The sequence below is a fragment of the Chiroxiphia lanceolata genome, chromosome 3 (assembly GCF_009829145.1).
Source record: "Chiroxiphia lanceolata isolate bChiLan1 chromosome 3, bChiLan1.pri, whole genome shotgun sequence".
Classification (NCBI taxonomy): Eukaryota; Metazoa; Chordata; class Aves; order Passeriformes; family Pipridae; genus Chiroxiphia; species Chiroxiphia lanceolata.
In genome coordinates, this window is record NC_045639.1 from 87,923,741 (window position 1) to 87,951,654 (window position 27,914).

At 34.9% G+C, this 27,914-nt stretch overlaps 1 protein-coding gene across 1 annotated transcript in view; it reads right to left on the reverse strand.

Annotated features, from left to right (window-relative positions):
* The window catches only part of ADGRB3 (adhesion G protein-coupled receptor B3), a 464,549-nt gene that overhangs the window by 274,209 nt on the left and 162,426 nt on the right, over positions 1-27,914 (reverse strand). The window contains 2 exon segments of the mRNA XM_032681525.1: positions 2,061-2,222; positions 7,275-7,385. Of these exon segments, the coding sequence (XP_032537416.1) occupies positions 2,061-2,222; positions 7,275-7,385 (273 nt within the window).

Consider the following 27,914-nt stretch of genomic DNA (forward strand, 5'->3'; position numbering starts at 1 on the left):
TAGAATGAGGACAGAGGATATTTAGGCTAATAATTAAAGGGATGTTTGAAAAATTAATGGAGATGTGACTAGGAAAAGCACATTTCTAAATTGCTAATCTTGCACACTGCCACAGAGTAGTGACCCTGTAGTCAGACACAGAACACCATAATTTAATAAGGTTACTGTAACTGTGTGAGACAAAATGCAAAATTAAGCCCAGAAGACCAATTATTTAGAAAAGGTAACTCCAGATACATCAGGATTATCAGAATCAGCTGTGGTGAACTGAAAAGGAAAATATCTTGGCAGTACAGACAGTAAGAATTGGTAGCCACTGCTAATACTGGGTATCTGGAAACAACAGCCATACCCTGAAGTGGGAGTGTGTAAGAAAAAAGCTCCCTTATGACCTGAGAAATATGGAACAATCCTTTTGGGTGAGCACTGTTTAGAAGTTTGCTTGACAACGTGATTTTTAAGAATTAACTTTTTTCCGGTTTACTTTGACAATGAAGATTGTCAATTTTGAAAATTAACCACCTTTCCTCTTCTTATTTAATACTAATAAGCAAGAAAGCAGGCAGAACTACCTCCCTTTGTGAGAGCCGGAATGTTTGTTTTCATGTTCATTCTTCACCTAGTTTCAAATAAATCTTTAAATCTATCTTTGATTTTTTGCAATGTTTGCTCTTTTCTTTTAGAGATCTCTTCTTTCACTTCTCATTTTTGTACTATCAGGTTGAGAGTTCTTTTGCAATATATCCCATCTGTGGCACACTCTAAGCTAGCTTAACCATTTTAGATATAGCTCCCACTTTTGTATGGAAACAATTCAGGTGTTAAAATTCAGCTCTAGCTAGGCATTTCTACTCTGAAATATTAGAAAAGCTCATGTGAATTGTTTGTCTTAAAAGACTGTCTCTAGATAAACCATGATTCTAATAAGAACCACTCTCGGCACCTAATGCCTTTCTACCATGTTTAAGTTGCTTTCCATTACAGAGGTACCCTAAATGCTTATAATGCTGATACAAAACCTCTGATGGGATCACATATGCCCTTTCCATTGGATATTTTTTGACACAAAGTAACAGTATGAGTTCGATTCTACATATTACTACTAATTGAGATAGAGTCCAGGGGTTCTCTGACAGTTTAGTTTACTTAAAAAATGGAGTGAGTTTTCCCAGAAGCTGAAGATAGCTCACCACCCTGTTGGGATCAAATGTTACAGGGACCTGAGGAATTTGTACATGGAGGGTGGAATATTTTTTTTGCATTTCAGTCACAGCAGAGGAAAATTAATGTAGTCATGGGGCACATGCCTTCCCTCTTGTTTCCCAACACAGATTAATCAGATCCCCAGGTAAAGTCTAAAGAAAGATGTGCCCTTTCTGCAACAAATCTGTACACGCCTGTCTCTTCTCCTCAGTGTATAACTACTGCTGAACTCCAACTATGTCCAGATCTCTCGGAAGAAAGGAGCAGGAAAACTGTGATGCAAGATACTGATGACCTTTACCATGTGTCACATGTAAGAGAGTTACTTTTGTCTGATCTTTTCTCCTTTGATGGGTAGCTGTTGCCCTTTGTAAAGGGAAGTCCATGAAAACATAACTGCAGTGAACACTGTCGTCCGGCTCATTGCCTAGAAGACAGTATTCTAAATGACAAAATCACACAATGGTGTCAAATAATATATGTTAACTTAACCCACTCTGTTAATTAGAATCTGCTTCTTAATGTACTGATGATCTGAATCTCTTCCCTAGCTTGTCTTTTGTACTCAAGCTACCTTCTCTTTTCTGAATGAAAATGAAAGAATACAGACTTTTTGAAAAAATCTGAAACTGTCAGAAAAAAGGGGCTCTTGTTTCATATCTTGACTGTTCTGAAAGTAAAAATAACAACCTACATGAAAAAATTTCACAGCTGAATAGAATTACAATTTTCTGCTTTAATTGAAATGCCCTTATGAAATCCATATTAATAATAAAAAAAAATTATATCGTTTCAAATTCTTATCATTATACAGTTAAAAAACATCCACAATTTTATTTATTGGCTGCTAACACTACCTGGACAGAGGGCAGTGTTATTGCAAACCCTTGATTCTCTTAAAGGGCCGCTGCAGTGTGTCCCGTAAGGTGATACACAAGTTCTGGTTCGCACCTGCGACCCTTGACCACAAGTAACTGAACACGTACTCCACTGGGCCCACTCTTCAACACCAGATTCACCTGTATGCAAGACAACAAACAAACATGAATATAGACATAAGTATTAATGACACAACTTTTTTTTTCTGAAGCTCATTAGGATCTGCTCTTATAAATCAAAGAAAAAAGTAACACACCAAAATAAATATTTAAAAATTCATGGAGTAAAGCAGCTGTGGAAATGTGCAATGAATAGAAAACAAAGACACCTACAGTGCTGCAGTCACATAATGCCTGTCAGAGGGGAACACTTTGATCTTTTGGCATTACTTACAACTCTATGAGAATTACTGCCCTTCAACACTTCAAAAACACTGCTCTCAGGATGCTAAAAGAACATAGACAACTCTTTTTATATAATAGCAAAGGATTTATCTTTGGAATTTTTATTTATCACTCTAGAATTAATGCTTGGTAACAGTTTAAGGAACCCTAACACTACGGGAATTTCAATGAAAGAACCCCCAAACAAACCAACCCCCTAATGTCTAATATTTTCTTCAGTGGAGGAGAGTCATCTAGCATTTCAAAGAAGTTCCCTGGCAAAAATATAAATTTTAACCTGAACTGTGGGATGGTAACTTTGGTTTGATCTTTTGCTGCACAGATCTACTCCTCGCTTTCAACCTACAGGTGTGCTAAATTCTTGAGTGTGCTGGATCTCACTACTGCACAGTACATACCACTACGTTCAAATTGTCAGATGTGATTTATTAATATTGTATATTAGAAAGAAGGAAATGTGTTCATTGTTGAGAGATAGCACATTACATAATTTTTATTTTTTGAAAGCAAGTAATGCATAAAGTCTTCTTGCATGGATGCTTGGGAAAGAATGCTTAAATTTAATTTCCATGAACAGCGATACACACAATTCCTTTTCCAAAGGAATTAATGTTCAGAAAACTAGATCCCTTGAGTATTCTCAGAAAGCAAATGCAAAAATAATGTGAATATACCTCACTGAACAATTTGAGTAAATAATTGTGCATTGATGTTTAGCTTTTTCCACTAAAAATCATCATGTAAAATGGCATGCTGAAGTCTCTATTGATTTTTAAATGTATGTCCTTTTTTTAATAAGTGGGATTTTCTGTTTTAAAATCCATAGTGTGATACAATCTGCAGACTCGAACAGCTTGCTTAAAATTTTAGTTATCTCAATACACCTCCAGTCTTCCAAAAGTTGTGATACTGATCACAATTGAGAGATTGTCTGCAAACCAGGAAGATTCTGGTGACATACTGTTTCCTGAAAATGTGCTTTTGTAGCAAGAATCTGTGAATCTGCCCAAGCTCTCTTTTTTTATTTGTTTGGTTTGGGTTTTTTTAGAGGTCAAGCATGAAACCTTTGCAAAATGCTTTCTCTGCTATACCTCTAAGAAGCAATCCTGAGGCTATTCAATGCTTTAAAAAAAAAAGTGCTTCTTATTCAGTAACAAGACAAAATGTTTTATAACTAGCACAAAAATCCCCCGGCTTTTCATAAAATTGTATGCAGTTCTAAAAATTTCTATAGACAAGGACAATATTATGAGCTTTTTACACACAAAAATTCATCAGTGATTTTTGTAGTAATTTTCTTTGTTAGGAAAAAAATGAAAAAAATAATCACTGATTATTGTTTTAATAATTGCTCTTATATGAATTTAGAACTTTGATTAGGCTGTTACGTGGCTTGGGTTCAGGTTAGATGATATAACATGGTAAATAAATTTAATACATGGGTGGACATTAAGAATTATAAAATATGCAATATAAGCCCTATGTACATGGTAAAAAGACTTGTATTACTATGGGTTTCTAGGGTAATATTTTTTGTCTTTTCCTACTTTTTTGAAGTTTGACTTTGTTAAAATGGTTTAGATAAGAGGTCAAACAGCAGAAAAAGTCAAAACTATGTTTCTCAAGACATTCCTCATTATATAAAACTGTCATATATACTCAGTGTAAATTATCCAACATAGACATGGTGACACTGCATAGCTAACAAAATACAGAAATTAAGTATTAAAAAATTTAAATTTTTGATATCTTAAAGTGATAAAAACATTGCTCTTAACCCTTGAAATATGATGAAAAATAGCAGCAACACGATCCTAAGAAGTGTGACTGTATGGAGTGAATTTTGAAATAATAGTAACTATTAGAAGTTCTGAGGATATATGTACTGTCCATTCAAAAGAGGCATAAACTCTCAACATATTTTATCATATGTAAATGATACAATGCTTAAACATTTGCTGGAAGAAGGTCCTCCACAGTAACATGATGTATGGTGCAAAAACAGTGAAATGAAAAGAAAATAAAGAACCAATTTATCTCATCAGCTGCTTTGCTTTGTTTTGTTCAATGTATTATGATATTTTGGTAATTTTTAGTTTTTCAGAGTATTTTGTACTGCTGTCAGTATGATTATTACTGATTTTGAAAGATTTAAAAGGAGGGAAATATCTTCACAGGCATATCATATCATAGTTAATTTACCATTTTTAATTTAACCACATCAAGACTTTTATATTTTCTAGACTAAACCTTGATTGACTGCATAACATGCTAATATATCTTCCATTGTTTGCTTTATCTTTTTTCCATTTTTTTTCTTTTCTAAAATGAAAATTTCAAAATGGCTACTTTTTATTTTCCTTCGTTTTCTGTTATTTGAGAACTCTTACATTTTTATATCTATCATATTAGATCTACAACCTCAAATTAGCTATTGGCAAGCTACCAAGCTCTTATTCTCCCCTGCTGCTGGACATGTAAGAGGAAACATAACTTACTGTACGGAAGGCCTCATTGATCTGTGTGAAACTTACCTGCATTATACTCTCTAAATCCCATAACACCTAAGGGAAGGATCAGTCCAAACACATAAAAGGACAAATATAGAACAATAAATTATTCACACAAAATTTTTTAATATCTTTTTTGACTGCCTCATATCACTCCCCAAAACCAGCAAAATGCATATTTTAATACCATATTTTAAACTCTTCCATTCCCAGCAAAACTTGGTGGATTAAGTACATCATACTAATAGTATTAAATGCTTTTCATAAATCTTTTCCAGTATAGTTTTCTATTCCTCTCTCTCTGTCTTTTTAAATGATACAAACATTTTGTTGCACTTTTTCACCTGTTTTATTATTACACAAAATAAAATATCAAACAGGCTCAAAATATAAAACCTCATAAACTCAGTATTCATTTACTATTAGGACTTCTAAGTACATGGGTAATTTAATGAGGTACGTGTATTAGAAAAAAACCTTATGAATCAGTTTAGGAAGATATCACAGTAATTTTATTGCAAGAAAAATTAATGCATTAGAGGTGAAGAAAATATGCAATGATCACTACAAAGGAAAATGAAAATGAAGAGACGAAAATTAGTATGTTCAAAAAGAGCACAGTATTACTTAAAATGTGTTAACCTACAACATGGAAAATATAGATTTCCTCAATGCTCATACATCTCACATGCTTTCAGAACAGGACCTTGAAAACCAAGCCTGTATAACGTTCATCTCCCACTCCACACACACAATCTATCAGAAGGTGATGGAATAAGTAAGTGCTGCATTTATAATGCAGTTCTCTAGCACCCATAACAGATGCACTGCAATGTAAGACTAGAAATCATCAGATACAAGTTTTAAGTGATATTATTAAACTTTTAGGGATTTATATGAGGAAATAAACCAGATAACTTTACTTATTTTTTGAGTAATTGTATGAATTCAGGAAGCAGCATAAAAGCAGAGGTGTTATTCTACGTAATAAGCAACTAACATTCTATGTCATAGCTAGGTATGTGAGTAATCAGTTCTACTTCCCTGAACAAAAACTGCATAGAGAACTCTAGGCTCCCTTCTTCCACTACATTTTCTTACAGTAGTATCTGGGAGTTAGCCATAAAAGCAGTCCTATAGATTAGGAGGAGGTGAACAGACTTCTAAATTCTATGTTCTTTACCAAACAGATCTACACTGGTTGGCTATACATGTATTTAGATTGCTTAATATATTGATTTCTGCAAATCTGTTAAGTAAAGCACCCTATTACTAAGGAAGCCAACATGCAATATAACTAGAAGCAATCATAGCTCTTTTACTGAAGTGCATAAAAACTGGAAGCATTATGTATGGCTGATGCAGGCATATATTCTAGGTTAGTAACTGTGGAATATAGAGTAAGTTGTTTTAAATCCATACAAAAATATGGGGCACAAAATTGTCAACACAGCAACTTACTGGAATGGAGTGTGTAGGGTACCATTAAAGAGTTAGATTTTACCAAGAGACAAAGGGACTATTACCAATGTCAAAATGGACAGTAGTTTTGGTGCATAAGAGCTTAATTCAACTCACCACTGAAATTTTATTATTGACCTCAAAGGCAGTTGTGGTAACTGTTGGTAAACAGGCTGGTTTGTTTTTTTTTTAATTATTTCAGGTTTCCAATATCATTTTGGTATCTTTAGATAAAGAAGATGAAGTTGCTCAAACAAAATTAGAAAATATGTTTTAGATGAAAAACTGTTAGATAATTTGCACATCCAATTAAAAACTACTTACGGCCAATTTCATTTAGCAATTATGAATCTGGAAACTAGAGAATAGAGCGTCGTGCTGGGCCAAAGATAGTAAATGCTGAACGCATGCACATTAAAGTCACCCCAGTAATTAATTAATTTGATAAATGCCTAAAGCTGGGATTAGACCTCAGTCTATTTATAAAGACATTCTGAAGCATGTTCTTATCATCTTTGAAAAAATGTTAATATGTCATAGTGTCCTGTGTCTTGTACATGTGAGACTTCTTTTACTACCAAAGAAATTCATGCTTACATTAAATGATTCAGTATCCACATTCACAGTGCATGTTTTTGTCTGATCTACCTAATTCTCAGCTACTTTATTTATGGACTTTAACTGGTGAAAAAAAAAATGATTCAAAAAAAGTATCAGCTTAGAAAACTGACAAATATGCAGCAAAAGATTATGGAAACATGCAGTGGTTTTGCTAAAATTAACAACAGTAAATAGAAAAATGTAACTGATGTATTACCAGTTTGTGCCATAAATTTAGCAGCATCAGCTTGTTCCTGAGGGACCCTTTTCTCATGAACAGATCGAGGTCGCTGACTTTTAATTGTATGATCTCCCATCATTCCAAATTCTAAAGACAGAATAAAGGTTTATGAAAGCTTGTGTGTAGACATTTCTCAAAAGTCACATACTGTCTCATGCAATATGTTCCTAAACATACCTGGAAGTTGCTGATAAGAGTCAGGCAAGTGATCATGGCAGTTAACATCAACTTAACTTTGCTACACTCAGCTTTTAATAAATACTTAAATTTATGTCTGCAGATTTTCCAATATGATTTTATTGTATGAACCAACATTCAATGCAGTGACACATACTAAAAATCAGCTGTATAACACAGGACAAAAACACTTATTCAAATGCAGACATTTTATTACTGTATCTTGAATCAGTGCAAACCACACCAGAAAATGATTGTGACAGTGATAGACATTGCTGTTCTATGGCAGAGTCGGCTGCTCCTCCAGAGGACTTCTATTTCTGCACTCATCTTTCAGGCTGATGAAGCCTTCAACAGAGATAATGAGCCATCTTTGGGAATGGTGGCAATGTGAAATAATAATAATTTAGCCAAAGAACTGTTTAATTTTTAGGCTGAGTCCAGCAGAACAAATGTTCGTGATCGGTTTCCTTTCTGAAACTTCTCAGTTAAAAAGACTACAGGCTTTATCTTGCCCTCCACACTGATTTTAATAGGGAAAAGTATGAAAAATCAGTGACACAAAAGCCCAGAGAGTGGGACACAAGAATGCTTCAGGGTTTTTTATCCTATTACTGCTGTCATCTTCTCTCTCTGGTCCTGCGCAAACCTCCTAGACTTCTATCTTGGCTCCATTTTTCCTCTCTGTGAGTTAACGTGGAGAGTCCTTTGCACTTAGAGAGGGACTGCTGCGTCTTCAGCACAGTTCCCTCTGATCCTCCCAGGCACACACAGCTGTCTGCAGCTCTGTGCTAAATATTCTGCTTCTGCTGGGACTCTAATTCAGGAAGCGTGTGCTGGGAAATGTGGGTTAACATTGAAAGTACTTCAACTACCATCACATGAGGTTTCTGATGAGGCAGAAGGTGTCTGAAACACTAAGAACATAAACATTAAAAAATACCTTTCTGTTGGAAGGTTACCTTGCAAATGCAAAATTCAAAATTCTCCCCAATTTGTAAAGGCATGAAGATAAAACTTACCGTTCTGCCTCAAAAGATGCAAAACACTATATAAGATGTAAATGCTACTAATAAATATTATTTGCAAACACACTGCTTTGATAAATCATTGAACATATTTAATTTTCTATTTAGAGTAAAGAAATAATAAAAGGTAAGCTGATTTTTAAGGGGTCAGTCAGCAGAAAGAAGTTTTTTCCTTTCCAGTAAATTATTAATGTATTTTTCCAAATTAGTGTTTCTTTTTGTAAATATTCATTAATTGCACCACTTAAAATATAAATTTAATTATTAATTTGAGAACAGCAAAGCAGTTTTCATTCTAAAGAGAATACTTGAAAATCTAGTTAATAAAATATATTTTGAGGATTAAACATTCATCATTTTTAATACATCCCAGAAACAAATATAAAAGATAATTAAATTATATATATACACACACATACATATATATGTGTATATATACATGTGTGCTGAAAATTTTATGAATAGATTTTTACAAAATACATCTCTTTTAAAAGTTTTATGAATAGATTTTTACAAAATACGTTTCTTCTACAGCTCCTCTGATTTAAGATATCTTTTTATTCTGTGTGAAATTTCTTACTGTAATGAAAGTTTTACAATCAATACTCTAATGCAAATTATGATTAGAATATTTTTACAATTTTTACAATGTGCAGTACAAATGACACATTTAAACCATAATTAATAACATCATAATGGCAAGAGACTTTAAATAGCTTTTCCCCCAATGAGACTATTGCAGCAAGGCATGTTTACTCTCAGTTTGCTGCCTCCATGATCTCTGCTTGTCAGGAAATTTAGAGAATACGGTACCATTCTTGCAGAAGACTTAGTTCTACTTTTTAAATTACAGAGTGCAATAATGGGAGACCTTTGCTAGAGGAAGGCTTTCCAGAGGCATACAGGAAGGTGGTAAATGTTCCAGTCCCAGTCCTGCAGCATCTCGTGCTGGGTGCAGGCACATGCAGTGTCCTGTAGGACAGAGACCACTGGTGAAGAGGCAAAGGGAAGTCTGGGAGATCAGTTTTCTGGGTTCTGGATTATACCCAATGTAGCTCCATTCACAACAATGGAGTTACTCACAAATACCAACAAGCGTGATAATCATGCCTCGATTTTTTGATTTTTCCACTTAGCAACAACATATTTTTAATTTACACATTCATTTCAACAATTGCTGATGGTCTTTGAGATGCACTTTTCAGCTAATCTCCCTTTGATATATAAAGCATTCGTATAGCAATAATATATTAAAGATAAATGTTTCATTACAAAGTTAAAAATATGTCTGTATAAGGTTTGTCAGAAAATGGAACCAGACTTATGCAATGCTCTCATTTTCATACTCAGCTGAAGTATTTAACCAAACACTGCATGAGAACAAAAGTGGTACCAGGAAATGCAGTGTACTGGCGTGGGTGAGACCTCATTAAAATGCCGCCCTTGTAAGAGATTTAAAAAAGGATTAAGTACATTTTTGTAATGGGATCAGAAATGTCCACTTTCTGTGTAGAAGTACAAACGATGGTCTCAAAATTGTTTAATCAAAGAATTGATTAATGCAGTATTGATTAATGCAGTAATGCATTTTTATGAAGCACTTTAAAATACAATATCTTTCTTAAGTGACTGCCATAGTTTACAATAAATATTAAAAACACTAAAATAAAACTTTCCTCCATTTTCAGATCCTAGGTAATGAATGTAGAAGATGAACCCATTACGCATTTGTTTTCTGTCAATACTTCACAGAGCAGAAGTCTTTAAATGCTTTCTGGGCAGGGACAGCTTTTTAACCCAGGTCAGCCTAGAGTATGGCTAAATGGCACACTAATATCAAGGGACTGTTTGTGTGGGAAAGGTGGTAAGAACCATCTTAATCTAGGCAGTATCTGGTATAGAGGTGTCCTGCAAGGTCAAGTCAGCATAATTCAAGTCCTAATGTCTGGGATATAAGATTGGATATATGAATTGACATTCTGAATAAAGGAATTTTTCTCATTCTCACTCTTCTTACCTAGTTCTTGTTGCTGAAAATAAGTTTTCTAACCCAGAAGGTATTTTTGTAGACATCAGATTCTGAAGGGAATTTCTTTTGTGATACCTGTCCTAAATTTTCTTTGGGTGCAGGACAGTCCTCTGCTTTTACCTCAAACATTGATATTAACCATGTTAAGAAGAAATTTTTCACAGAGAGGGTAATCAGGCATTGGAATGGGCTGCCCAGAGAGGTGGTGGATTCTCTGTCCCTGGAGGTTTTTAAAATGAGACTGGATGTAGCACTTGGTGCCATGGTATAGTAACCACAGTGGTAGTGGATCTCGGAGGTCCTTTCCAACACAGTTGATTCTATGATTCTATGATTCTATGTTGTTTTGTTAAATAAAGGGAGACAACAAATCCTTTCAGCAACAAATAGGTACATGGCCTAATTCAGAAATCACCAGTACGAGTCTTAAATTAGGCCTGAAAACATGAAAGAGTTTTAATACTTTTTACTACATTGTCAATGCTATAATCCAACAGCATGAAGGTAAAACTCATAAATACCTCAAAATGTAAATAAAAACCAGCATTACTGGGAACCTTGAATGGATCATTTTAACCAGACCATGACTTATAATAAATCGTAACACATTCCAAATATTTGGGGTAGAAAACCTGAGGTTTAGGTATCTGACAAAAGAATTTATCCTGCTGTCAGTGGTCCTTTGGTGGCTATGGAAGTACAACAGTTTCCTGCAATAAGATGCATATTTTATCTCTCCTCAGCTGTACACAATGGATCAATACTTCAAAGTATTTTAGTAATGCATATATCTTAATATGGATGTGATGCATCATTTGGTTAAGCATTGGAAGAGACTGCCCAGGGAGGTGGTGGAGTCACCATCCCTGGAAGTGTTCAAAAACAACTGGACATGGCACTTAATGCTATGGTTTAGTTGGCATGGTGGTGTTCAGTCAAAGCTTGATGATCTTGGAGGTCTTTTCCAACCTAAATGATTCTACGATTCCATGATTTCATTTTGCATATGAGCTGAGGCATGTAAAATAATTCCATGCCTTCTAGGATTGAAAAAAAATTAAATTTGAAATTCCAGAGTTTACAGTTGAGTATTATTTACAACTCTTATCATTAGTCCCATTGGCTTTACCTTTATTTTTATGTTATTTTATGGGAATTTTTATTTCTATTGAGTAACCTTTTTAGTTTTTAAAAGGAGAAGCTAAAGTCTTGCAGCCAGTGTAGGTGTACATTTTTAGGAGAGGAGAGAGGTGCCATGTGCTCTCTGTAGGAACAAAGAAGAAAGAAGATCTGTTAACAGTGTAAAAATACAAACTAGGAAGACTGAGCAGTATAAAAGAAAAATATCAGCTTTGCAAGGTTCTACTCATCAAGTAGTAGAACTAGTCTTTGCTTTTGGACAACTGGATAATCATTAAAGTTAAGGTACATGTCAAACAGATCAAACAGATCCTAGGTTGATTTATAAAATTTTTAGCATATATATATATATATATATATATATATATATATATATTGCTACAAATATATCCTAGTCATCAGATAACATTATAAACCATGCTGGTTTGGCTTTTATGGTTATTTTTTTTGTCACATTTCATGGGAACTTCAAGTGTAAATGCATTGATCTGGTTATGGTGTACCACCTACTATGTGCTATTTTGTGCTATTTATGGTGCAGAACACACTAAGTTAATGAAAAAAAAAAGCCTTTTTCAGCATCAGTTGGTGATGACAACATGAATGAACTTTTGAACTTAAAAAAAAAAAAAAGTGATTCTGAGACTTCTAGGTTTATCCCTTTAGGACACGTACAATGTCAAGGAACCTCTGAGAGTTGCTGAGTATAGTCAGCTTGTACGGAACCTTCTGGAAGGTGAGACGGTGAGCAGCTCCCTGAAGGCTTTTCAGAACCTTAGAAGCAAGAAAAACCAATAGATTCCCCCAAGCGACTGTCATTTCCTTCTCTCACCCACAGCTCTCCAGCAGTGTGCTTCATACTGTCCTACCCACTCCTGAACTGTAAATAGTCAAATGAGTGTTTTCAATTACTCTTGACTACAGAATGAATATTAAAGGTCTTGCAGCCAGAATGTGCATTAATGCAAACTGTCTCACATGCAGTACCATGGCATGTTCTCTGTGCCAATACACCAATGTTTTTCCCAGAAATGATGCAAAATGATGATGTAAGTCCCAGGTGAAGGGGGTGCAGAGGGGGAAAGGAAGAAAGAAGACTATGGAAATATAGAAAGAATCAGTTTGTTTAATTTTTTGACTGAACTATTAAATAATTTCAGTAGATCTGATAATGTTTTACTTCCCGGAGCTTGCAGAAGTTTTCTGCACATTTAATTTATTTGTAGCCCCTTCTACAGGTTCTCCCACAAAGATCCGCAGCAGTAGCAGTTCTTGGGATTTCTCATCACACTGGCAACTGGTCAGTACAATTTCTTCTGGGCACTAGATGGCAGAATGTGTGTTGACATAGAAGCACAATTTTGCACTGATTTGAGAAACCGTGACTTTCTGTTTCATTGTTTCATTTTCACTACAAAATTATCTCTCCTATATATAAAAATAAAAAAAAAATTCAATACATTCAAAGGACTGAGGGGGTTTTGGTGTTTTCTTGTTGTTGTTGTTATTTTTGTTTTGGTTTGGTTTTTTGTTGGTTTTTTTGTTTGTTTGTTTTAGTTCCTCTTTTTGTAGAACTGGAGATAAATAAAAACCCAACAAAACACTAAAACCAAACAAAACACAAGCTGCAGTTGCGTTTTTTTCCCCTTACAGTAAGCCCTATGACAGAAGAGAAGAAAATCCCAGGAGCACTCCCTTCCCTGTCTCCAGCACTGCTTCACTGTAGGAGGGTACCCAGGCCCCACAAGGAAGCACTTGTTCTCTAATGCTGCATTGGCAGGACACAGAGCTTCAGGGTATCAGTGAATACCATCACTCTGCAGTACAGATTTAAGCTATAGTTTTCTATGGGAACCCCTTAAAATGATATTTCCTTACCAGGCAGGCAAGTTGCCAGAAGGGTAACATAACTATTAACTGAATTAGATTTCCATGGGAACCTCTTCTTAGTGAATGTGGAAAACATTCTGAAAACAGCCTTTGCCTACTTCCTACAAAGATCCTGGTCCCATAAAAAGTCCTCTTTTGACTCTTCAAAACAGTATAGAAGAGCCTTTACCAGTTTCAAACTGAATGAAATAATTTCTTTCACTAGAGAGAATTAAAATCTGAACTGAGCCGTATTCATGAACACAGCGAGAAAGATATCCCATTACCCACGAAAATATGGAGAGGATTTTATAGCAGTGGAAATATGAAAGGCAAAAGCATTTCTACTAAAAAAATATATTTTTGCATTTTATCAAGTAAAAGAAAAAAGATAGGTTAGCATTTATAGGAAATTAGATAAAAAATTTCCTTTCTCTCACACACAGAGATATTCTAATACATATATGAATGCACTCTTTCATCTTTCAAAAAATTAGGGAAAATAATTATGTATTTTAAACAGTCAACATATTGTACAAAGGTAATTAGTTTGTATTTCTCTCTAGGGAGACCCATTTGCTCCTAGGACATAATTTTGGATTAATATTACTTGTTGGTATTTTTAATGACATAAAAAATGAAGTATTACTGAATTAAAATATAAATAATAGTACAAATCCTGAGGAACTAGACTTTCTCATGGCAATGCAATCTGAATCTCTCTGTGCATCTCTGCAGTGACTCTCTTGGCCAGCCATTATCTTCAGTGGGATCTGAACCTGTTAATTTATGGCTACAGATTTGGTCAGTGAAGAATATCGTAAAGATGTAATATTTATTCACTTTCAATACGCACAGAATTTTGAAACTGTGTGAACTCTATTACTTGTCTTCCTGGTCCCAGCTACCCACCATCTTATACCTATGCAGAAGAAACTGAGCATAAAAATCTAGTGAAGTGACTCATACCTGTTCTAAATGAATGTCAAATGCCACCACAGCAGGTAGTGTGTTTTCACACATGCTTTGCAGAATTATAAGTAAGCAAAGAGCAAAAGGAAGGGTGGATGAAACCTCAAACTACAGTTTTACCCCTTTTTATATCTACTAAATCTGGCATATTTGCAATTATCATGGCCAGGGAGGCAGAAGATGCTCTGTAGTTCACATTTTTCCCATTCAAATATTTCCCTAGTAATCCATCCCAAAATGGTTGTATTCAAACAAAAATAACAAAACTGATAAAAGCACTTTACATTATCAATTTTAACATTTAAATCCCATAAATTTAGAAGTATATTATTCTCTCATATTCCTTACTGTTCTCTCAAAAGATTCATGGATGTAATAACACATTAAAGAGCAAAAACACAGGGGATTACCTTCATCTATTTTTGCCTTTTTTAAATGAAAGATTTTTAATGCATTCTCCTGTAGCATTCTCATCTTTTTAATGTTTCTGCTATAATAACTTATTCATGTGTAGACTTTAAAAATTTAAATCACGGTATCATAATAATACTTTGGTATCTTCATTGCTTCTTTATATTTTGTACTATTTTACTTCTGCATTAAGTATTTTGCTTTTGTCATATATTTAATTAATTGAATTATTGATATGGTTAGCCAGTGCAGGAGTTATTTCGGAATGGTATCACTTTTATATGAACAATTTCTTTTTACTGAACACTGCAGTAAGCTACCTATATTACACACAGGCTAGTATATGCCTCTTTATTGTTCTAGACATTTAAAACTGAAGAGATGAGGAGTGAGGATAAATGGTGATTTTCTAAGCTATTCTTGAATTCAATAACTCTTTCTCTTTCTTTTCTGCTCTAGAAAGACTGAAAAATAAGTAAAGGTAATTGTAGAAAGCAGGACTCACAAGGACATCTAGACTATTTCCTTGCCCTGCAACTGCTTACAGCCAACATTTCTGCAGATGGTTGCCTAATCTTTTCTAAATGATAGCAGCATTCATTAAAATACGAGATGAATTATCTATGAATTTATGACAGGGAAGCTTACAGCCTGTGAAAGATTCTAAAGGTATATGAAGAGAAGGAACAAGAATCAATATTTTAAATAACAGGTACTGCAAATAGGTACTTGCTAAAACCAGTTAAACTGGGTGTGGACTTTTTTTAGAATGGTAAAGTTTCTAGGTGAAGCTAAATGATATTGCATGCCTTTTTAAGAGCATTTCCTTGTCCTTGTTTAAGTCTCCTAAATTGTTTTTATGAAAGAATAATAAAAAATGGAGGAAGTGTCACTGGATGTGAATTTTGCACATTACATTTTTATTGTCTGTGGTACCATAAAGCTGGCTGTTTTGTACACAGACATTATGGGTGGCTGCTAAATTTTATGTAGAGAAGAGAAGGATAAAAGTAAAGGACAAGAGCCTTGGCTGCTTTAAGCTGGTCTGGTTCCACCCAGCCAGACCAAATTTTGTCAACTGAGAATGCAGCCTAGAACGTGTTTTCCAAAACCACAACTCTGGTATGAGCTAGAAGGTTTAGCTATCCAGTTCACAAGGGGATGTAGCCCTTGTTAACTGTCCCTTGCAGGTTAATGATCACACACATGCAATTTCAAACATATTATTCCATCCAGTTCAGTATGGGAGATGTGTGTATGGCACAGCCTCCTGATAGGAGGGTGTTTCAATGGTTTCCAAAATGGACCCGGAACCTCTTGAAAGGTCTCTCATGGTGAGATAAGTTCTCTCTGAACTCCTATAGTGACACCTATGGCCTTAACAAATAAGACCCACAAATAACTCTTCTCTAGTCAACAGAATAACCTTAATGAGAAAACACAAAATGAATGAGAAGAAAATCGGTGATTCAAAATTTAAACCTCAGAGCAAGTTCTCAATCATAGAATCATAGAATTGTTAAGGTTGGAAAAGACTTCTAAGATCACCAAGTCCAACCATCAGTGTAGCACCACTAGCATGTTCACCACTAAACCATGTCCTTGAGTACTATACTCACATGTTTTTTGAATGTTTTCATGGATCGTGACTCCACCACTTCCCTGGAGAGCCTGTTCCAATGCTAAATAACTACAACTAAATCCTGAACTAAAACTAAATCCTTCCTTCAGAAATGCATGCACAGGATTTTAAGTAGGAAAGCACATAAGAGATTTAACTAAAAACTATCAAGGAAAATCACTTGGACCTAGATCTTTTGAAAATACATTATATGTTTTCGCTGGCTTTAGTAAAAGCATACTTTTCTAGGTCTCTGAAATCCTGAATTTTTAAGACATCAAATATCTCACTGAGGCTAAGAAAACAATGTTCTCCTTCACTCTCCTTGCATAATCCGCGCTAGGAAAAAGTATGTGAGTGCGTCCACTAACACATCGTTCCTACCTCTACAGCCCATAGTGTCATGTAGTTTGCTTATTTCACAGGTGTTGCTCATGCAATGCCTCTGTTCAGCTGCAGATCTCAGTTAAACAAAGCATAGTTTGACAAACACCTCTTGGGGAAGTTCACCCTGAAGCCTGCATTAAAGAATAACAGAGGTGTAAGATTTCCTGCCTACTTAACACCAGGTCAAATACCCAACGCCAAAATATAAAACAAACATATTAAAATAAAAAAAAAAAAGGGCAGAAAATTTGACCTAAGAGCAGATGTATTTGATGGGCATAATCTACCTGATTGTGGTGTACTACTCTTAACACAGAAAGAACAGCACTTTACTGGACTGAGAAAATGAATCCATTAGAATTAGTGAGACTATGATAATGATGTTCTACAGGTCTACCAAATACATAATTACTTTCAGAGCCATCAGTATGTGTGTGGTGTTTTTTGCAACATAAACATTTTTTTAAACTTTAAAAAATGCTGGTTTTCAGTTGTGACAGATTTCTACTCTAGAGAGCAAACTGCCTCCTGGTCTACTTCACTGATTGAATTAGAAAGCAATAGAAAACATAATCAAGTCGACACAACATTGATGCTCATATTAGGGAGAATTATGAGGATGACACTATGGAAGCAGCACATCCTCAGAGGTGGAAGAGCATGCTTGTCTTTCATCAATAAGCATCAAACCAACTGATTTTAGTATCCTCATTGTTTTTACGTTCCTATATGATGTCAGACACTTGAATCACTTAAAATTCTCATGCATGTTCTGCAAATAGTACTGCAAAAATCTGTACCTTTTGACCTCCACAATGATTAATGGAAGTGTACTCTCCAGTGAATTGTGGCTGTTTCCCCTACAGATGTCAATAATAAGAATCATTGAAAAGTGTTTACTCCATGGTGGCTACACAGGATACATCTCATGTAATTCATTTCAGCCTGTCAGCATAATATGAAATGTGGCAACCTAAAAGCTGTCTCAGCTCACATGGTGCATCATTTGGAAAAATTATGTCAATAGTCAACATATATGAATGTCTGGAGGTTGCAAGCCATGATTTTTCAGCGAAGGTGTTTAGTTCTCTACTTAGAGCTACACAGTTTATGATACTCATTTAGGCTGAGAACTCTGTAACATATAAACATATTCTCAGAATTACTTATTGCTTATGGATATACATAAACTAATATCTAAATAACTAATATCTACGTCTTTAGTTAGTTGTGTTTTGCTTAGTGTAAAAAGACTTTCTTTTAGTAGCTAGAGACCTACAACTGGGATATGTATTATGGCTCTCTAAGAGAGGCTTAAGACTTGAGTCTCATCATGTTGCTTCTAACGATGAACCTTTTTTGAATCATCTACAGTGCTACTTGCACATCTGCCCGCAGATAACCTTCAAATCTCTCCAAATGCCTTACTCTGCTGTCTAGAAAGGGCTGGAAAAGAATGGGTTCACTAGGGAGCTCAGTAAAATAGCTACAAAAATAGATTTTATACAAAGCTATTTTCAGACGAAAAATTGAATGTGCCTCAAATTAGGCTTTTGTCTCTTTTATGTTGGCTTTCTGAAAATATCCCAGTTAGTTAGTTACCTGAAAGAATTCTACTGTAGGCATGTATAATGGAATATTTACATCAAAACAAATTCTGAATCAGTAAATTAAATTATGCTCACTAGAGACTTAATAGTATATTCTGATTGTCCAATCAGCAATCAGAATCTAAACTATATGTATATACTTAAATGACCATGGCTCCAACGCTACTACCATAATGAACAAATTAGACATATTTCACATTCAGTTAAGTGATTAACAGATAACTTCAAAAACATAATAAGGTAAAGGAGATTAGAAGTACAAAAAATTCAGAAAAAAACCCACTATGCTAGCCACGAAAGTCATAAATCATGTACTATTTGCTTCAATCTAGTAATCAAGAGCATTTTAAGTACTCTGAAAAGCTAATGTTGGAGCTCTCAAGGTATCAGTTCTCAGAAGACCAGAAAAAAAAATCCTAGCTTTAGACCTAATGCACACTGCTCATTCAGTATTGAACCTGTGGAATAATTTTTGCATTTTCTAAGATATATTTAAGTTTCATCTTCTGTTTTTATTTTTTAAAAAAAGTTACTTCAACTTCATTTTCATTCACATCTCAGAATAAAAGTTCTTTAAAGACTAGAATCTTACAATTTTAGCAACAACTTTCAGGAAATGAAAATATATCTTTGCTTTTTAAAAATCATTATTTGCATGATATATAAGTAGCAAACTCAACTAAACTCTGTTCAAGGAATCCTAGGTTACAAAAGTAACGTTCCATTAGTTTCAATGAAGATTTCCGAAGTACTGCAGCAGTGGGTTTGCAAAGCCTGACTGAACTGGAGTGCTCTGTGCCAGAACTGACACTGGAGCCCTGAGGTAGTTATATCTACAGTCAGAGCAGTTTATTTCCCAGGGTAACTGCAGAACCCATTGATGCAAGACGTGGTTATAAAAATACTCACATGCTAACATATGTAAAACATCTCCAAAGGATAGTCTGGGTGCACAAGGTCTACCTCTGGGAAAAGGGCTTGGTGCCATATGACATCACATGTATAGAGTTTAGACCATAGAACAGATGTTCCCATTTTGTACTTTCATGCAATTTATACTTTTAAATTTATACTTTTTAAAAAAATCAGTACAAGTTCCAAAAGGACATGAAGAAGCAATTTTTTATGTAACAGATTCTGTCAAAAAATAAGTAATCAATGCTAATATATAACTCCCTATATTGGTAATCACAGTTAGAAAATATATAATTTTGATCACTTTATGGTGCCTTTCAATTATTTTCCACTATCAAAAGAATAGACAAGTTCCATTCTGCCTCGTGCTGTAGTTTTAATACATCAGAGTAACAACACCTGTAAATGACAATACTATGATTTCCACCAGTGTAAATCACAGGTCATGAAATAATGGAATCAAATGTGTGTATAACTGCTGTGTGAGCAGAACTGGCTCCAGATGGATTAATTCCTCTGGCTTTGAGCAGCACACAGGACTAACAGACCTACAATAATGACTTTCTAGGTCCTTACTCTATGGTCTGTTAGACCATGTGGATTCTTATGCATATTCATACTATTTAATGCTTTAGATTATAGAACAATTGCAGCTAGTTAAAGAGTGATTTCACTAAATCCTTATTCACGACGAGGTCAGCTTGGATTTGCCTCTAAGTGGCAGTCTTTTAAAAGGTAATGACAATAAAGTATTCCCAGTATTAAAAATGACACAGTACAATAATGCAGGAGGAAAAGTGCCAGTTGGGACAATGTCTTCTGTTGTTCTCTTACTATCCCAAGGCCCATCACTGTTATTGGCTTAAAATGTTATGGTTGTATTCACTTGATATACACTAAACTGAAGTTAGGAATATCTGCCACTACACCTTTTTAAGGTTCCTGTGGCAGGGCCTGGGCAGTTCACTAAAAAAGCAAAAATTCATTAAAAACAGTAAAACACTTGTGCAGTGCAATTGCTGGACAACTAGTGCTCATCTGAACAAATGCCTGTAGCAATCGAGAAGTACACAAATACTAGTCTGAAAAGAAGGTGCTATTCAAAGTATATAAGTAAAATGTAAAAAAAGAACAACCCAAACACCCTAGAGATAACTCCCTCTTTGTGAAAGGAAAGATAAATCCCTTAGCTGGTACTTTCAGTTGAAGCAAATTTTAAGTCCCACACCAGTTTCACAAGCTAGCTGTAAATTCAGAATTCGGAGTAACAGCTGGAGAGGTGTAATATTTCTGTGGTCATTTAACTTTTTAACTCTGGGAGTCAAAACACAGCTTAGGGATTCTGAATTAAAAGACTTATAAACTGAGGACCTGGAGAGTGTTTATGACCAAGCTGTAAAGAGTCTGCATAAACTCCATTCCTTTAAGGTGGAAATTGTTGGGAGAGTTCTTTTTGGTTCCTCTCCTTACCTCTGCAAGGAGTACATCCTCTCACAGGTCCTGGAAAACTTGAAAGTAGACAGTTACTTCAAGGACACAGAATTTGGTGTGGAGATTTCTGCAGGCTTCAGGGCATCAGGAAAAAGTAGATGCCCTATGATTAACTAAATAATACCTAAAGAAGAATATCAACCAAGCAGAAAAATGGGGGGGGGGGGGGGAGGATAGGGGAGAAACAAAAAAAAAACCACGTCTCTCCAGAAGCACAGAAATCATGTATGCACACGTCTGATCAGGGTCAGTCTGGCTCTGCTCACCACAGGAAGATTATGAGGTTGAGGAAGACAGAGGATAACTTAATCATCAGGGCTTCTGTTTTCATTGCCATTATATGAACTTAATTCAGAGCATCCTCAAGGTATATAAGCTAAGTGGTACTGGTTTTTAATTGCTCTGCTTTTAACTAAAATTTTAGTATGTTTATATATATATATATATATGTACACACACATTTAATTTTATTTACTTCACTATTTACTATTATCTCTAAGCTAAATAACTTCTATTAGAACAAAAGTGTCACAAACAATTGCGGGTTATTAACTGGTTTACTGTAATACTATTCAGCAAATGAACAGATAAACATTAAATCTAATTCAGGACATACTGTACTAATAGGACATTCCAGTGGGCTGTAAGTGGTATCTTTCATATAAAGAGCTTGTTTTGTAAAAAAGCTGTTTCAAGGCCAGACTTTCTGGTTAATCTAAGCTAAGGGTCTCAGAGAAAAGAGAAGAAAGGAGAAAGGCAGAAGAATAGCATTTACAAAAAGTTGGAATAGCTTTATTTCTTTCATTTGTATTACAGTTACAATTTTAATTTGAATTTCAATTAAAAAATCCCAAACAACTGAAAATAAAACAAAAGCCCTTTCTGAGTTACACATTTAAGTCAGTCCAAAATATTTTTGTTTGTGTCATGAAGCAAAAAATCAGTTATTCCAGAAACTGGCAAAATAGAAATTAGAAAAACCTTATTTCATCTATTCAAGTGTACTAGGATTTACATTAAAAGGAAATTATTATTTCCTACATTAGAATTCTTCATAATAAAAATAATAGCAACTTTACCTAGTGAAAAAAAGAAATAAAAGAATCATAATTATGTGGGATGTAATCCAAGAATCATAATTACATTGAGTATGTACGGACATAAAAATGTTAAAGAAAATAGCCAAACAATAAGCAGCTTCAAACCCTGCTCATCCCACCCTCTAAGGTTGTCAAGAAATTAACAATTCCAAATTTATACCAAATATTAAATAGTAGTTAAGAATCTTTGAAACACAGGTATTTCTTTATATGTCCTACTCCATATACTTATGCACTGATGGAAAAATTGCTGGTAACTTTTACACATGCTGAGGATGTGTAAACTGAGCCACAAGGAAAGCAAGTACCTAAAACCAGTCATCTCATTTAGCTTCAGACTTAGCATACTGCTTCATGGCTGTGAATTTTTATCATGTCCAATCTATTGATGATGATGCTTGTCAGCTGCAGTTTTCATTAGAGAAAAGGAGTTACAACTGATGGTAGGGTTTGTAGGAGTTCATAAATATTCTGCTACTGCTCAAAACTGCTGCAGTGAACTAAAAGCAGACATATTAGATGCATTTTTGATCCCACATGAAACCTTAGCTATTAGACTATAAAGCATAATCACTCAATTTGTTAATTAAAGAAAAAAGCCTATCAAATTAAATATAGAATATTTTTTTCTGACCTGGTCCACAGCAGAACAACAATTTGGCTTTTCCATTTTTGCTCCTAACCAGATGCTCTGCATCTTCTTAACTGTTCCAGTGGGATCTCTCTGAATACTGTTTTTGGAATGGTTTTATAATGGAAGGGGTGAATATAGTGTGTGTTTGTCTCCACTGCTAACGTTTCCTTTGGTGACTTGGGTAGAGAGCTGGCCTGTGGTACTGTGGGGCCACGGGACTTACTGCAGTGCTCTGCATGGGGAGACTGATGTCCAAGAACCAGGCTGCCCTCAAGGAGCTTGTTCCGAGGCCACTGACAGTGTGGTAGGACATTTTCTTTGATCATCAATATCATGTTCCCTAAGCATCTTCTGCTTGTACATCATTCTAAGGTCACTCTGATACAAATAACCAGTGACAGATGAGGCCTGTGGGGTGCTTGTTAGAGAGCCAGTGGTAGATATTTTATTCGAAGCCTGATCAATCGTGACACAGCAAGGTTCTGGAGATCTCCGTGTGTCACTGTAGAACAATAATAGGACCTTTTCTTCAACCCCTGAGTCTGCAAACCGTGAACAGGGGCTTGTACTCCTGCTTACAGAGAGCCTGGTAAATCCAGTGGTCTTCACCTGGAGACAGCAAGACTGCCCAAGCTTGACAGGAGAACTCTCTCCCTTATGAATAAGTATGGTCATTTGGACCAAGAGGACTAAAGTCAGGAATGTAGATCTGACTGTGAAAATGGGAGTAAGGTCCTCACTTCTCTTGACAGTCAGTTTGGCTGTCAAAGGTGCCCAAATAGCACCTGCACCAGGACAACAAACAGGCCTTCCTCCGGTGATGCTAACATCTGCAGAAAGCTGCCACTGCAATGGCCTCGGGGTGTTAGGAAGGACAAAACATAAAGTTGCTCAGTGCTGTTTGCTATAAGCCAACAAACACGAGGGAATATTAGTTTAGAAATATGGCTCATGACACAAAAGCTGGACCTCAGAAAACGAAAGACAAATAGAGATTTACTTTTTTTAAATGCAGTCTTTTCATTATTTTTTTCCTAAAAAATGAGAGGAGGTCTGTTTTCTTCTACTTACATATTTATTATTCATTCTTTTAGAAGTCAATTATCCCAGTGGTAGTGTTTGCGATTTGTTTGTGTAATTTAGAAATCTTTCCTTTTCATAAATGTATTCGTGTGATTGTTTCATTAGAAAATTGTTGCTCAGCCAACTCTGGCACTGTAAACTACTAATTGGAAGACCCTAATTTGATATTTGAATTTCTCAGCTTTACTTTCCCACCCATTGATATTTGCTTTTTTCTTTACTGTTATAGCCTTCTATAAGTACTTAATTTCAGAGACTTTTCTCTGTGTCCTCTCCAGTTGCCTGGTTTCTTTCACAAGAGACTCTGAGCCATACACAGTTTTACTTGGTACAACTCGTGGCCCTGAAAATACCTCTCGACCTCCAGCTTAGACTCTCTGTCAATCCCGACTTCCCCTCTGTTTCTCCCCCTTCATGTACCAGTATCACACTGTATTCACATTAATTTTTCTATATCTTTCTAGTAAGCCATTAATCTCTCTAAATTCTCAGGCACATCTAAAAGCAGGGGGTTAGATTAGTGAAACAAAGTGCAACAACATACTGTAGTCATTCAGAAAGATTGCTCTATCCTTCGAATTACCTGATTTGGTCAGCTGTGGCTTTATATTTACTCTTTATAAAACACTGAAAAGACTCAAACTTTGTACTGAACACTGGGGAAACCCACTCACTGTTAATTGTAATGCTTTAAGATCTGCTGGTGGGTCAAGTGTTTCATTTAACTTTAATGTATGTATTTATCAGCAGCATGTAAAATAACTCCTGATGGATGACTGCAAAACGAAAAGTTTTGCATCTCATATTCTGTTTGTTTAATGGCATTAGCTCGATTCTTGCATAGAAAGTAGTATTAGAAACTCCAAAGTAAAACAGTTATTTCTACTTTTTTCTTGGGAAATATGTATTGTGTTTCAGAAACATGTCCAGATAGACACTTTGGGTTATGAAACCTTCATTGGCAAACTATGGAAAATTTGAAAAAAAAGGAGTAATATAAAATTCCTTTTTTTTTTGTCATATTTTTTCAGACATTTTCTCTAATATCAGTGCCGAGGTTGTGGTATTTCATTATTTACATATTTTGCATTCTGCTTTGAATCTTTTTTTTTTTTAATTGAAGGTCTTTTAGAAAGTACAATTGCTAAGACATAAGTCAGGATTAGAATAAAGTATTGGGCTGAAATAATGTTTTATACCGAATTAAAAACTTGTGAAAAATACCAAAATTACTTTAGGTAGGGATGATTATGCAAATATGAATTTAAGTTAGCACAGTGTGTTAAACAGTACAAACTATTGTATTTCTGTTAGAAGACTGACAAAATGCAAGAAATTAGCCAGTTGGAATGCACAGGCTGTCTGAAAAGAATGGGAAATGTCACTGTACTGCAGCATTAAATGCAGGAGGTCCAATTGTATATTTACTAACTACTTCCATCATGTAAAAAGAGAATGAAAGGTGATGTTCAGTATCAATACAATACAAGGAGAAGGAATGAAAGTACATTATTTTTACTTCATATGTACATACAATTAAAGTCTCCCATGCTAGAATCCATGAAACACAGTTCTGACCCAAGTTACTACTTACAACAGAAATGTTAAACTAACAGCGGTAGCATTTTCGGTGTAATTTTTAATGACAAGTGTAATTTTTAATGACAAGTATTTCTCATCTAGCAATCTATAAAAACAATGAGGACACATCCTCATTAGACATTAAGGCAAAACTGATTCTTGGTCTGTCAGTTCCATTTCAACAAATGCTTTCTGTAACGTCCTTCCTGAAAAAGGAGCTGAAGGTTTCTTGCCCACTTAACTTCCTTAGGCTTCAGAAAAGCAAAGGAAGGCTCCACACTTGTGTTTAGCAAACAACACATAGACCTCAGCAGCAGCAAATTGTTCTTGTATACTTTCAATAAACATAAAGCCATACATTGAGAGAACCCTAGGTCTCCACTACTGTCAACACATCCTGTATCTACAGCACATTTTATTTTATTAATTTACATGTATACTAAACAATACTGCTTAGTTAATCTAGATAAATCCTTCGTACGCTACAAAGAAAATTTGAAAGAATAATGTAGATCAAAAATAGACCAAAATAGAAAACCAATCTGCAGAGAAAAGTAGACAAAAGTGTAAATATCCTTTCGGCTGCCCAATAACTAGAAAATAAACATACTGAAGCATATACATACTGTCATCAGTAACCTATGTGATAGAAGCACAACTCAGATGGGAAGTACTTAATTTTCAGAGTATTTCTTGCTCTGTTGGTATAGAGCAAAAAAAATAAGATACAAAAATGGAGAACAAGAAGTTCTTATGAAGCAAACAAGGAGTTATAAAGGGTGCTCAATGAGGATAATTTTGAAACACCAAAGAAATGCAATTAATTTCATATTAAATTTGCAGTCACCTTGCCACACATAGGCTATTTAAATACAGTTGATTGGATTGACAGCTCCATAGCTCTTTAGCTTCCTTTTCTGTTACCCAGACAACCTGCCTCAGTCAAGATCATTGTACTGAGATGACTAAAAAAAGGGAACTGATTGGGAGCAGTACTGTCAGTTTACAAAGATGATATGTTTTTGTGTGTTCTTTAGGTCTCCTCTTCATGACCCTCTACGTACATTTGCTTACCTCATGTCTCTCACACAAAACCGTTCCGTGTTCATATTTGGGAAGTATATAAACAGGTTTTATTACCTAAAGTTCCATTTATTTTGTTACTGTTTTATAAAAAACAGAGCACATCTATGACAAATTATATCTATTTTTTCTTTTCATAATGTTTCTTCCATGACTACAGTTTATTTTATTATAGTATTACAGATAAATATGCCTTACATGACATTAAGAAATAAATTAAAATTCCTCTTTCCAAAGATATATGAGAATCAGGACTTTGATTTTAAGAACATGATTCTATGGATGATTAGGTACACTAATTATTTAAGACTATTCAAAATATACATGCCACAATATGAGCCAAAGCTGATAGTCAGACCAACAAAAAGTACAGCACAGCAGCTGTGTAGGTGGTGAGCATAGAGCTTTCACTTGCCTTTAAAAAATATGACTTTTACTTCATGTACTGGAAATGTCTCTCACACTACTGTATCTTCCACTGAAATCACAGTAGAAACATATTTAAGACTTCTACAGCTGAATCATGGCTTTATTTACATAACTATTCCTTCTGACCTAGCAGATGTTTCCCTATAAACACATAAATTTTCAGGACTAATTCCTTAAACCTTTTGAATAAGTCTATGCTTTGAACAAGTAGATCCTAGGATACTTTCTAAAAAAATAATAAAAACTAAGATACAATAATAAAAATAATGATGTTTTCTTAATCCATTATGTATGGCCCTATATCATAGTTGTCAGTATGGCTACATTAATTCCAGTGATGCCAGATCTGATTGACAGTGTTATAAATGTGTAAGTAATCAAGAGAAAGGCAAACACTGCAGCTACATTCTTTAGTAACATTTACTACTTTATAGGAGAGTTTCTCATCTTTACCTCCGATGTTACTCTGCCTTTAAAACTGTTAGAGAAGTCAAGACATTGCATATTCTACATGACAATGAAGACCTCAATATCAATCTCATTCTCTGAACAGCTACCAATTAAAGGTAAAACAACTAATATGCATATTAATATACGTGCATCTCAATGTGATCAAGGGGGTAAAAAGGTTCTATGTTGTCATTCTAGTACGTATGCAGCTCTAATCCTCCCTGTCTCACTACTCCTTCGTATAATTCCATCTGACTTACCATCCCAGCTTTCTAAATATAATTATGCCTTCTCTTTAGTCATAATATATGCTAATACTGAGCACAAATTTAGAGAGAAAGTGAAGTACTATATTTAATGGTATAAAATGTTGGGTCTTAAACCTTTAAATTATTAATTTGTGGATAGCAGCTTCCTCAATGCATGTTAGATGTGGTTAACTAAGTACATATATGGGATATCATATATTAACCACCGGTGGAAAAAAATACAATTCAGAAGAGATAACTTTTAAACTTCATCTAGATTGCTTTTTGTGGTTGCAAATGCAAATGAAAGGGACAAGTACACTCTGTCTCTTGCTGCCTAAAGCCACTGGTCATTAAA